The 13,572-nt window shown below is 48.4% G+C and overlaps 1 protein-coding gene across 2 annotated transcripts in view; it reads left to right on the top strand.

The window, feature by feature from the left end:
* OLFM1 (olfactomedin 1) overlaps positions 1-13,328 on the top strand; it is a 31,980-nt gene extending 18,652 nt beyond the window's left edge. For both annotated transcript variants that reach the window (XM_064676747.1, XM_064676746.1), the window contains exons 4-6: positions 2,392-2,611; positions 8,275-8,381; positions 11,519-13,328. In XM_064676747.1, the coding sequence (XP_064532817.1) occupies positions 2,392-2,611; positions 8,275-8,381; positions 11,519-12,193 (1,002 nt within the window). In that variant the 3' untranslated portion in view covers positions 12,194-13,328. The remainder of the gene's footprint in view (positions 1-2,391; positions 2,612-8,274; positions 8,382-11,518) is intronic.
* The last annotated feature ends 244 nt before the right edge of the window (positions 13,329-13,572 follow it).

Here is a 13,572-nt window from a genome sequence, read left to right as displayed (position 1 = left end):
AAACTCCTAATGGAGCTGTGGCCAGGGAATTCTCAGGGTGTGCATGGGACTGTGGCCCTGGTTCCCATCAGGGGAACCATCTGTGGGCTCCCCCCTCTCCAAAGCACAGCCTGCTCCAGGTTGTGGCATCACATCCTCAGTACATTTTTCTGTAGGGTAGAAGCGTAAATCTCCATGTTCCCACAGCCAAAAACCACCTCGGTGCCCCAGTAGGGCAGCGTAGGATGGCTCCATAAGGGGGGTCTGCAGGGAGGCCCTGGGGCAGCTGAGGTCTGGGAGAGGTGGGTTCCCTTCCATGGCCAGGCAGCCTTTCCCTGTGCCACGCCCATGACCCATTTCTTGGGAAAAGCCATGAACTGGGGCTCCATTTCCATTTCTGCAGCACGTGGCAAACTGCAATGGGCTGTCACCGAACCACATCCCCCCCTGGGGTGGCTGTAGCAATGGATTAATCACTCAAACATCACCTCCCTCCCCCCCAAAAACCCCAACAGTACAATTATTACAGCTCTCCTCAGGCTGGTGAGTTGCACATCTCCAGGATCTTGTCCATTTTTGAAGGAATGGTGTTGGCAGCAGAGCCAGCACCTTCTGATGGACTCTGTGTGTTGTGTCCTGGTGCCACACAAACGAGGGGTGAAGCTGCCAGCCTTTGGAATGCAGCTGGCACTGAGAGCAGTGGCCAAACCCTCAAGAACTCAGATGAGAACAAATTGAATTGCCAAAAAGAGTCTGAAATTTTAGTAGTGGTTTGGGTTAATAGCTTTAAAAACAAGTTGAGAAGATTTGTAGTGAAATTTGGGGATGTTCCTGATCAGCCACCCAGCTGATTCTCACCCTCATTTTCAGGCAGCTGCCCAGCTGGCTGGTATTTTACAGCAGAATTTTTAATGTTAAATACTTAAATACCAAGATTATATCATAAAAAGCTGGGAAGAAGGTTCTTAAAACTTTTCACCAACTCCACCTCCTCCGCTCCCCATCTCCAGTTACTGCAGGGCCCTAAATTTAGCTCTGCAGTCTGGATGTAAGAACCATCTTTCTGACTTGAGCATGACTTTCTTTTTTATTTATTTGTTTAATTTATTATTATTATTTTTCCCCTCCATTCTGATGAGTTTAATCCCCCCCATCGTCTGCCAGGGAGCTTGCACAGGGGAGTGCAAGTAAATAAAATCGATATATTCCCCATGTACAAAGCACAGGAGGGAAAACCTCCTGACTTAAATAGGAGGGGATGGATGGGAAGGAAAGGAATGAGGCTGAGGACCAATTTCTGATGCTGTTCAGCCCTGAGCTGCTTCAGCAGACAGGCAGATGTCACAGCCCTGGGCACTGTGAACTTGGCCACTGTGCAGTAGTTTAAGCAGCACCAGGTATTCTGTGTGTACTAACATGCTTCATTAACAGATAGGTGCATGCATATTTATGTCTACTCATTAGCTGCTGGAGCAAAGCATCTTCAACAAAATGCTGCATACCGAGCCTTTAAACGAGGCCCTCATTTAATTTAAAAAAAAAAAAAAAAAAGGGAAAAAAAAATTCATTTCTGCGAATTACATTTGATAACGACTTTGATTTTTATGGTCTGTGCCTAAAAACAGTAAGGAATTTTTGTCTAATTTGCTGCCAAAGCACCATTTTAAAGAACAGCCACAGCATTTTGTTTCTGCTAATGCCAGCATTAAAATGTGAGTGGTTTGGAGCTCTTGTGTTGTTTTTTTTTTCTCTCTTTAGTTCCGTAAGAGTATTTGTCTATGAATGGCTATCTATATAAGGCAGGTTAGTGAGCTAGATCCTCAACAGTATTTCATTTTCTTGCTTACAGGGCTAACTTAAAAGCAAGTTTTTTCAATGCTGCAGTGACTGAAGAAGCAGTTCACTCCCATGTAACCATGAAAAGAGGGCCACAGAGCATTTTGCACCATGCATTGATTTTTTTGATTATTTTCCAAATTAGCACCATATCTCACTAAGGAACCTTGAACCACACAACCAAGATCTTCCTTTGCATGCAATTGTAGATGCATTTCATGAATAGTTTGAAACCCTTGTCAATGCATATATATATATATTATTTTCTTTTATTTTTTGGAAAGAAAAAAAAAAAAACCAACTCTTTGTGTATGTGATCTGAAGCATGTAACCCTAAGATGTTGCATTCTAAAAATGACAAATAAAGGCCTTTCCCAAATATTTTGGTGTTCTGCAGCCTGTTTAATATGTTCTTTCCAAGACATCATTTGGACCAAAATAATAATTAAACTAATTTTAATGCTAATAATTGTGGGATATGAACATTGCGCTCACGTAGGAAGCAACCAGGTCAAGGCAGAGTGTTGCAGATTTTTGCACGCATAGCACTGAACCGAGCTTATTTTAACCTTGCAGGCAATAAAAGCGAAAATGGAGGAACTTAGGCCTTTGATACCAGTGTTGGAAGAGTACAAAGCCGATGCCAAATTGGTATTGCAGTTTAAAGAGGAGGTCCAGAATCTGACGTCAGTTCTAAACGAACTCCAGGAGGAGATTGGCGCCTATGACTACGAAGAGCTTCAGAACAGAGTGTCAAATCTTGAAGAAAGGCTTCGTGCATGCATGCAAAAATTAGGTAGGCTCAGAACGACATGGTGGCACTGGCTAAACACCATCGATGTTAAAAACCTCTCATCCCGTCCGGAGGCAGAGATGCCACTCTGGCCATCTTGTGCCGTGCCCGGCCGGAAGGGATGAGCTGGCACAGCCAGGTTGGATCCTGTAAAGAGCTATGCTATCAGTAACATTCGTCTTGGGAGTAGTCCTGCCGAGGATTACTCGCATGAGCAATGTTGCTCGTGGTGTAAGTGCTTCAGGATCGGGCCCGTGAGTGGGCATGTGGCGCCGGGGGCGGCGTTTGCATAAGCGGCCGGGGCGGATCCGGCTTATGCAAAGCAAACACATGCACCCGTGTTTTGCTCGTGCATCCCCGTCCGACCTTTTTGCTAAGTGCAGCTGGCCCCCAGCAAAGGTCTGTGTGCGTGGAGGGGAGGGGTGTGGGGGCTCCGTGACTCGGTCTCCCTGGTTGCCCTTTTCCCTTTTGCATCTTGCAAACCCCCCCATCCCCCGGAGAAGAGCATGGTGGAGCTGGGGCGGGGTCGTGGTGTGGTCCGGACTGTGCAGCTGGGCAGGATGTAAATCTCCCTGTCTCTCCTGTTCCCCGAGGGAGCAGGGAGCCCTTTCCATCAGGCTGGTGCTAAACCACCAGAGATTCATCTCTAATCTCATTCAGAGAGTATTAATTGACTGAGGCCCGTGGGTCTGTCGTGGGGAGGCTCAGCTGTCGCCAAACCCAGCGTCTGACCCCAAACAGAGGGGGAAGGAGGGCACTGCCTTCTGCAGCTGCAAGAACTCTCCCCGCCATTTGTTGGGCCAGCTCTGACTTGATTTAATTTCTCCTTACATTATTGACTTTCTTGTTACGCAGTTTAGATAATCTAAACGCATTAACTGCTCTGCAGTCTATTTTGGTAGCACATACGAAATTACACTCTCAGGTAACTTCATGGAAGATCAGATCTCTTCTGAGCACTTTATATCCTTGGCAAGGTAATGCTTTGTTTCTCTCTTGGCTCTGGTGGTGGGATTGCTTTTGCTTGTTTCTAGATGCCTCCACAGGTCTGTAAGCAGCCGCTGACCCTCTGTTTCCCTCCGCATTTCCATCCTGCCCTCTGATATCATGTTGATCCCTTACAGGCTCCACCTGACTTGAAATCTCAGAGAGGAAAGTGAATTCCCACCTAAGCCTGGATGCTCAGAGTATTTGAACTATGAGTGTGCAGAGAGTAAGGCACTGAGGTACCCCTGGGGCAGGTACAACCCCCCTGGCCAAGCGAGAGGGCAGAGCCTGATTTCTCATTTATTAACGAGCACTGGTGCACCCAGGTTTGGTTTGGGAGTGGGGGAAAGTCACACCATAGCAGGCAACTTTGTCCAGAAACTTTTGTTTTGGTTTGGGGTTTTTTAAATCTTTTTGAGTCTTTATTTGGGCTTTTTTGCTGTGTCCCTTCTCCCTCCTCTTGCTCTCTCTGTGACCATGGGGTCAGGGCAGCTCCTCTGCCCTGGGATGTTGCAGCACTCCTGGGTGCTTGCAGAGATGGATGCTGTGTCTCACAAAGGTGAGACAAATCCAGGAGGATTTGCTGCTCACCCAGGAGGGTGATTTATTTGGTCACTTAACAGCAAACAGCACGGATTGAATTTCCAGTGTTGTTTATGGCTTCGGTGTGTAAACCAGCGAAAATGGTAGTTAATTGAGTTAAATTCAAATAACAATCTTACATTTTGCTGCCACACAATGAGGCCCTGATTGCTGAGGATTTCTGCAGGTTTACAGCAGGTTGTCTGCTCTGAGGGGTTCACTGATGTTTCAAGGAGCACGTTTGAGCTTAGAGTCGCTCCTGCATGGGCCAGAAATGCTGCTCACCTGGAGCACGTTCACCTCCTGCAGCTCAGGGTGCCCCAAACAGGGTCAGGGAGCTGCTGCAATAAGCACAGGGCAAGGGAAGGGGAAGGATGTGCCATATTCCCATCCAGTTCACCTCTCCCAGGAAGCACTGATGCTCCACAGTGCAGCAGCGTTTTCCTTAGACAAGGTCCTGTTTTGCATTTTGGGCTTCCTAAGCATTACTGATGGATCAATAGTGAAAACACTTCCTGACCCTGGCATGTGTGTGAAGGGAAAAAAAAAAATCAATAATGGCAGGTTCAATCTGTGTTTCTGTTTACACTCTCAAAGATCACTATTTATACAGGGATTTTAACGTTTCCATTAATGTTCCTAAGAGGAGCCTTGGAGGAGTGGAGAGGTTGTCACTCCTGGGCTCAAGGGGGAATTGAACTCAGGCTCATGTTTGCCTGCCAGCCTAAGCTTGGAAAAAAATCCTGGTGCAGGGATGGGGATAGAGCCCTGCCAGCCTGTCCCTGATGATTTTGGGATGGGGTGCTCCCAGCCAGGCAACAGAGGTGAAGACAGGGCATCCCCCAGCTGCCACAACCCCATCCCTGCTGTGGAGGGCTGGGACTGGGATGGGGGGATGAGACCTTGGCTTCCTGGGAAGCCCCAGCAGGGAAGGATCCTGACTGTGGCAGCAGCAGTCCAAGCAGAACCGTGGAGTCCAGAAGGAGCCGGTGGCTGCGTTGGTGGATAAATTGCTCCTGAGCTGCTAAACATCACTTGTGGGCTGGATCTGAGGAGAAATATGGAGCGGAGGTGTTGGCATCCTGGGAGGATGGTAGAGCTTGTTTTAGCTGGCAGGAGGAAAGCGTGTCTTCTCCTGCTGGAAAATTCCTCATGCAGTTCGAGGAAGGGGCTGGGGGGGGTTGTGTTCCATGGCTGCTCTGAGGGGCTGCAGGAGGGCAGGACAGAGGCTGGTCAGCCTGGAGGAACACTTGGGGAGAGGCTCATTTGTGCTATTTTCCAGGAAGAGGGACCTGAATAGCACTGGGGAAAGAGGAGTGAAAACTCCTCTGTGATGTCCCAAAAGCTGCTGCTCACAGGCCTCCCCTGTGTCCTGGACTCCTGGACGAGCACCAGGACATGCTTTTCTGTTGCACATTTGTCCCTGAGTGACCTGAAATGTGCCCAGCATCCCATGATCCTGCCATCCCAACAGGAGGGTGGCTTTGCTGCTAAAGGCTCAGCACCCATGGGGGGAAAATTGCTGATGATATTCAGAGTGTGGTGTGGATCTCAGCAGGGATGGATGGATGGGTGGGTGAGGATCAAAGGCTGTAGTTGTCCATCCCTGGGTGGTAAGCCCAGGAAAGCTGCAGGGACATGGCTAAGTAGGAACCCTAAAGAAACTTCCCCCCAGCATCTGAGTGCCTGGGATAGATTTACACCAGGAGAGAGAACACCTTGTCCTGTGTAAGAACAACCCTCTTGCATTGCAGAAGAGCTGTTGAGAATGTGCCTCCAGCTATACGTGTAGGAGATGTTGCAAACAACACTAGTTTACCCTTATCAGCTGCTGCTGCTTTATTTTTTTAACTATTTTTTTTTTTAATCAATGAGCTTTTATACAACACTTCTCTCCAGGGAAATGGAAGGAAGAGATAAAGTGACAGCAGTGTAGGGTTGTGATAATGGCAGGCAGCGCTGAGGTAGATCTGTGATTAGAGGAAGGTTGGACCTCTGCAAGGGGAATTTGCAAGACATTAAAATGTCTGATTTTAACCCATTGCATCCCTTTGCCAACACTTTGCTCTCCCCCTGAGCTGAGAGGTTTTGAGTGCATCAGGTAGGCAGGAGGGCAAATTCCTGTCTGTCATGTCTCAGGGAATTCAGGAAAGCTCTCTGCTTTTTGGTGGGATATCTCTCTATCTGCTGGGGTCTGAAGGCTGTGGGAAGATTGATAGTCCCCTTGGTCATGTCATGCTGCTGCATATCAAGAATATCTTCATCTATTTGGTGCCCCAGGATAAGGTGACCCCTTTGGGCACAGCTCAGAGCTGAGGGAGGAGGATGTGTCCCATGGCTGTGATCAGGATAGAAAGGTGCTGGTGAGAACAGGCTAAGGAGGGAGGCAGCTTAAGAGATTGCAGTGTGTGTGTGTTCTGGAAACATTCAAGGTCTGGAATCTATGATTCTATGAAGGTCAGGTTGGACAGGGCTCTGAGCAACCTGATCTAGTTGAAGATGTCCCAGCTTATTGCAGGGGGTTGGTCTAAATAACCTTTAATGGTCCCTTATAACAAACTATTCTATGATTTTACTTGGTAATTTTGAGCAGAATGACCTTGTCCTGAGCTGGCAGAGCTCTGCCTGTGTTTCAGCAGCACCTGCAGGGGCTCCCACCTGCAGCCCCAGCCCTGGGTGCCCTGCTGAGCAGGTACTGCAGTGCAGCTGCAGCTCTGCTGGGTCCTCAAACCCAGCACCCAGAGCAGCTGCTCCACCCCAGCACCGCCACCTTCCCCTTCCCAACCTGACAGAGGCTTCCACGTCAAAAAGGAGAAGTCAGGAAATGCTTTCTGAACTTCAGGGGGTGCCTGTCCCCCTGGTGCCACTGGCCTGAGCTTGGCTTGCCCAGGGGATGCTGCTGCAGGACCAGCTCTGCACTGAATGTGGCCAGGTTTTAAATGAGCGCTCCCGTAGCAACAGAGCGTCCAACACCAGCCCCTCCCGAGGCATCTCTGTCTCTTCACCTGTCATTCCTCACTGCACACATGTTAAAATGTTGGTGATGCAGCAGACTAGTGTGGCAGCTTTGCTGAAACTTGGGGATACTGCTGGAGAAAGGAACTCAGTGTGGCTGCACCTGCTGTGCTAAGCCTGCAGAGTCCTGTAGGAGGCATCTATCCATGGGCATCCCTGGAGGGCTTCTGGGTTCAGTGCTGGGGACAGAACCATGGGTGGGAAAAGAGCTGCCGTGGGCAGCTGGCACGGCAAGCAGGAGGAGAGGTGCTGCTGCTTCCCCTCATAGTTAAGGCTTGAAAACCCAGCAAGGCACTGCGCTGGGCTCGAAGATGCACTGAATTTGATAGGTGTGGGGGACCTGAGTGTGCTCCAAACCTGGCTCACAGCACTGAGCGGGCGCTCATCCCTGTTGTGGTGATGCTGAGTCTGGGCAGAATTCCCGGGGCAGCTCCTGAGGGATCCTTGGGACACCCCACCTCCTGCCTTCATCCTGCTGCCTTTGGTTCCTCTCCTGGAGCTGGCTGGGAGGAGGCTGGTGAATTCATTAGTGTCTCCTAAGTGTGCCGACACGACAGGGATCAGAGAAGGTGGCTGGTAGACGCTGGTAAATGGTCTTTGCAGGGACAAGATTTATATTGTGTATCATTTCCCAACTTCTTTTTTTCCTCCTCTACATAACCTGTAACAAATGCATGTTTCCGTCAGGGCTGGAATAGACATGTCTGTCTTTTTATCTTGGCTGCACCCACTGTATTAGAGCAGAAATGAGCAGCTATTCAGCTAATTCCTCCACCTGGCTGCTGGATCCTGGCTCACTCCCCTCATTCCCTATTCCGTGACATTCGCAGCCGGGCTGGTTCAGCAAAGCTTGTTTTCCTGGGGACAGTGTGATAAGGACAAACGTTATTAAGAGGCATGAAACAACCAAAAGCATTCAACACTTGTTCTTGACTTAATTCCCTCTAATTAAATAACCCCGGAGCTGCCATCAGCGGGGCAGAGCAGTGGGCAGAGCTGTGGGTGGTGGCCGGCTCAGGTGCCCCTCGCCGGGGCCTCGGGGCTGATGTGGTGCTCACCAGCCTCCTTCCACTCTTTTCCAGCTTGTGGGAAGCTGACAGGAATAAGTGACCCGATCACAATTAAAACCTCGGGGTCCCGGTTCGGATCGTGGATGACGGATCCTCTCGCTCCCGAGGGAGAGAACAAGGTAAGGCCGCGACAGCTTCGCCTCTGTTCCCACCGACGCAACTGGGGGCACTGAAAACTCATCACAGACACCCAGAGTGCCCTGTGAAACCTGGGGAAGGTCCTAATTCATCTCACAGGGCTCTGCTGGCCTCCTCTGCAGCGGGAGGGGCTGAGCATCCCACAGGGAGGGAGGGAGGATGAGGAGGGGGTGAGCAGCCCCACGCAGTGGTCCCTCCCCTGGGCAGGTCAAACTCCTTGCAGTGTGAGCAGTCATGGTCTTCAAAGTGTCACCATGAGGGTTGTGCCCCCCCACAACAGGGGGGAAATAATCAAGTATTGGGTTTCTCCTCTGTGTTTGGCAGCCAGGAGCAGTTTGGCAGTCCCTGAGGCTGAGCACAGGGACCTGTGGTCCTGGTCCGTGCTGCTCTTCTCCTGCCAGAGCCTCTGATAATGTCATCTGACTGCATTTGTCCTCCATCCTCCACTTTCATTGTTGTGAGGAATTAACCGACTGCAGCCAGAGAGAGAGATTTGTTTTGCTTTGTTTTGGTCTTTTTTTTTTTTCCATTCAGACCATTCAATTTTGATCCCAAGGAGGTAGGAGGCCAATAACTGGCTGAAAATCAATCCAGGCTTCCCATGACTGATGGAATGGAAAATATCTCGAGTGTTTGCTGAGGATTTGCAGGCAGCAAAACAAAACAAAAGGCACAGAGCTTGGCTGCATGTAATTCCCTCCTGCATGCAGCATCCTTCATCAAAGGATAAAGGCTCCAGCAAGGGCTGTATTGGGGCAGCTATTTTGGGAGCTCTGTAGCTAAGAGAGGACAAGGGATGCTCTGGAGAAGCCACCCCTGGGTGGCTTCTTTGAAGGTGACTTGATTTGTTGGGCTCTTTTCCTCCATCAGCCAACTGGTTAGCACTGGTTCCCCGATTCAACACCTCCATATCTTACAGTTATTAAGCAAAACTTCCCCTATATCCCCAGTAAAACCCTGATTGGAGGTGAGATGGGAAGGCTTTACCACATCACATGTTGTTTTGCTCGAGAGAGGGGACAGAATTGTCCCCTTTGGGCTGTGTTTGCTGTGTCCCCTGGCACTGACATCATTTACAGATGAAGCTGGTTGTTCAGATGCTAAAGATCCTCCATGTCCTCAGAGAGTTTTGTCTCAAACCCCTCTTTTTAATATTTTTTCACCCGTGCCTTTTTCTGCAGTGTATTTTTGTCATGCAAATAGACTGTAAACTGTAGCTGAAGCTTCACCAGCGTCTCTGTGTGTCTAATACATAAACCTACTGGGAATTTTATTAGGAACACACCATTAAGTGAATTTTATTGGCTGCTCAGCAGAGTGGGAAAGTGGAGATGGGGAAAGATGGGCAGTTTATCATCCCCATCCTCTGTCCCCAAGCCCCAGGAGGTGTTTGGTGGCTCATGTGGCTGTTTGTTCGAGTCTCAAAACCACAGAACACAACTGGGGCAAACTGTGAGTCCCACAGGAGCAGCCTGGCACGAGGCAGCAGGTGGATGCTGAGTGCTGGGGTTGATGTGCATTGGCAGCAGGAGGTTGCTCAAAGCCAGCTGGTGTGATGAGACATTGTTCATCCGTCCACCTCCTCCTCTCCAAAGCATGGAATGCTCCGGGGTTCTGCCACCTTGCAGCCCCAGCGTGGTGACGTGGGGTTCTGCTGGGCTTCTGTCTAGAAGCTGAGCACAACACGCTGGTGTATTGAAGTTTTAATAACAGATAATGAAATGGGAGCAGCAGAGAGACAATTTGGTCTTGGGTTTGTTTTTTTTTTTCCCCTATAATTTCCCAAGCTGGTTTAGTTGAAGGCATTTCACTGCCAGCTTTCCCAGGCTGCAGACACCTCTGTGCCGTGGGCTCAGGGGCGTGTGTGGGTGTTCTCTGGTGCTTTTGCAGACATCCCTCAAGCCCACCAAGGTGTGAGAATCAGAGCCATTTGCCACATGTTCATTCCCCACCTCTGCAGTGTTTCCAGGGAGGTAATGCTGGAGGGCTGAAGTTCCCTACAAAGTTTTTGGAGACCCCACTTGGCCTTTCAAAGGCAGCAGCCAAATGCTGGTTTGTTCTTCTCAGGGACCCTGGAGACAGTCACACTGCAGAGATAACACTGTCAGATTCTGCAAAAGAGATTTGCACTACATCACCCAAATCTGCAGCCTTAAAGGCTTCCTTCTTGGCTAAATTTACCTTTTCTCCTTCCTAAATTTACCTTTTCTCCTTCCTAGACAGTTTTTACCGAAAGCAGCTCTCTTATTTTTAGGCAGTAACTGCATCCATAATGTCATCACTGGCTGGATATTTCTTCTGGATATTAACTGCACAGCTTGGTCATTTGCCTCGGAATTGGTTTCATATAACAAAAGCTTTTTTTTTTTTTAGGAGTCTAGACAGTGTCCCCAGTGAACTGGCACTTAAATGATGATCTAAAATCTCGCCCCAATCTACCAATAGCAAGATTTAGATGTCTCTCTCTCTCTCTCTTATATTTTAGCAGCCTTGGTTTAAGCTTTTGATGCAGAAGTGTATGATTTTTAAGCCAATATGGACTTTGCCTGAATTTCCTTGACAATGAGTGATTGCATCCCTCTCTCCTGCATGCCAAATTAATGGAGTTAGGCACAGCAGCTGGGATAATTTACTGAGTGCTACCACGACGGGGCTTACGGGAAGCAAAAGCAGCATCAACGTAAAATGCTGGGTTTAGCCAGGGAAAAGATGTTAATTGCCCTCTGGAAGGATGGTGCCAATCACGCAGCTTTTCCAGGGGAGCACTTAAGCTCTCGTGCTCCTGGGGAGATACCAGGTTACCCCCTGGGAAAGCTTTGCTATTCAGCTGATTTCTTGGCTGATTTGGAGTTTCAGAAATTGGGGTTATTTCTGGGCAGGTGTTGGAGGCATCACTGGATTCAAGGCCAGGTTGGACAGGGTTTGGAGCAACCTGGTCTAGTGGAAGGCGTCACAGGGGATGAGTTTTAAGGTCCCTTCCAACCCAAACCATTCTGTGATGATTCCATGATTTCTCGCTCTGGGTTTCTCCCACAGCCCGGTTTTTAGGGTGATGTGCAAAGGTCTCAGCCGTTCTCTGCTGTTTTCTAACCCCCCTGTGTTCCTGTTGCTCGCCCAGGTCTGGTACATGGACAGCTACCACAACAACCGCTTCGTGCGCGAGTACAAATCCATGGCAGATTTCATGAACACTGACAACTTTACCTCCCACCGCCTCCCTCACCCGTGGTCGGGCACCGGTCAAGTGGTCTACAACGGCTCTATTTACTTCAACAAATACCAAAGCCACATAATTATCAGGTTTGACTTGAAAACAGAGACCATTCTCAAGACCCGCAGCCTGGATTATGCCGGCTACAACAACATGTACCACTACGCCTGGGGCGGCCACTCGGACATTGACCTCATGGTGGACGAGAACGGGCTGTGGGCCGTCTACGCCACCAACCAGAACGCGGGGAACATCGTCATCAGCAAGCTGGACCCCAACACCCTGCAGAGCCTGCAGACCTGGAACACCAGCTACCCGAAACGCAGCGCCGGGGAGGCCTTCATCATCTGCGGCACCCTCTACGTCACCAACGGCTACTCGGGGGGCACCAAGGTGCACTACGCCTACCAGACCAACGCCTCCACCTACGAGTACATCGACATCCCCTTCCAGAACAAGTACTCCCACATTTCCATGTTGGACTACAACCCCAAGGATCGGGCTCTCTACGCCTGGAACAACGGGCACCAGATACTTTACAACGTCACCCTCTTCCACGTCATCCGCTCCGACGAGTTGTAGTCCCGCCCCTTGTTTAGAGACCGGTTTAGAAAAAAAAAAAAAAAAAAAATTAAATAAATGAAATAAACGTGAAAAGGATTAAAAAAGAAAAAAAAAAAAGGGGAGAAACTTAATTTAAAAAAAAAAAGCTAATAAGGAAACACACTTTAAATAAGTAAATATATAAACAGCTGCCAAAATTAAGACCAACGTCATGGAGGATAATTCAGCATAAACCTGACAGATCAGCATTACCTCTACATTTCTAGAAGTCTGGCTCTGTGTTATAGACTAACGAGTCACCATGTACTTGCAGCTGGAACTGCACTCAAAGAACCACTTAAGTTTGGGGTTTTGTTTTGTTTCTGTTCTGATAGCAAACCTATAGTACATACTAAAGCAGTAAGGCAATGACTGTTGGAAGTTTATCCTTGGGAGACTCGCTCTCTTCTGTGTGTGGGTTGCATGGACATTCCCCCGGCGTCACGGTCAGCTGTGATGGATGTGTGATTTGTATTTTTAAGCAGAAAAAGCTGACCCGTGAGGAGCTCTCGCTGTCTGAACAAGACCTATCACAGGTTAGTTTTCTTCGCCTTCCATTGCAGCTACTGTCTCTCTCAACTGTGTTCTTGTCACTTAGATTAACTGTGCTGAGACCCGAAGTAGCTCATGGATCTGTGTCTTAGTAACTATTAAACACGATGGTTTAAGTATGTATTATGAACAAGTTGTTGTACCCATATTGTTTGAACTTATGTATTCAGCAAATATATTGTATAATGTATGTCTGTTATTTACCAGAGGTGGCAAAACTTTGTATGTCCAGTTTATGCAATGAATGTTGTAAATGCAATGATGTAGTTTGGATTAATAAATGATGGTTTTTGTTTCTAAAAAGAAAAAAAAAAAGATCAGTGTTCACCCTTATACACAGATAACCAATTTCATGTTGATAATTACGAGAATATTCTCTTACTGTTATACTATCTACATAGCATTATGGTGGTTGGAAATTGCTTCTGTGGAAATTCTGTGGCAGCAGATTCCCATGGGAAGCTTTGTTTATGGAAGTGTGAAGGTAATTAATTTTTTTTAAGAGGAAAACTTTGTACTATCCACAGTTATCTAAGGAACAATAAAAATATTAGGAGACTTCCCTGCTTTGTTTATTGTCTTCTCTGTACGAGTGAGCGAGTGCAGGGGAGTTATTGTGGGGTTTTCTGGGTAAATGTTGAACAGCCATCCTGAATTTCCTTCCAGGGAGTATTACTGCTGCTGGGAGCTGGAGGGGCTGGGAGAATGGAGGGTTTGGCTCTCTGCTTTAGGGATTCCCTTTCTGTTTGCATTTGGAGCAGACATTGCCTCAAGGAGCTAAAATCCTGCTCTGCTCCTGCGGCTGC

This window comes from Pseudopipra pipra, chromosome 20 (assembly GCF_036250125.1).
Source record: "Pseudopipra pipra isolate bDixPip1 chromosome 20, bDixPip1.hap1, whole genome shotgun sequence".
Classification (NCBI taxonomy): Eukaryota; Metazoa; Chordata; class Aves; order Passeriformes; family Pipridae; genus Pseudopipra; species Pseudopipra pipra.
This window is presented reverse-complemented; position numbering and strand designations above follow the sequence as displayed.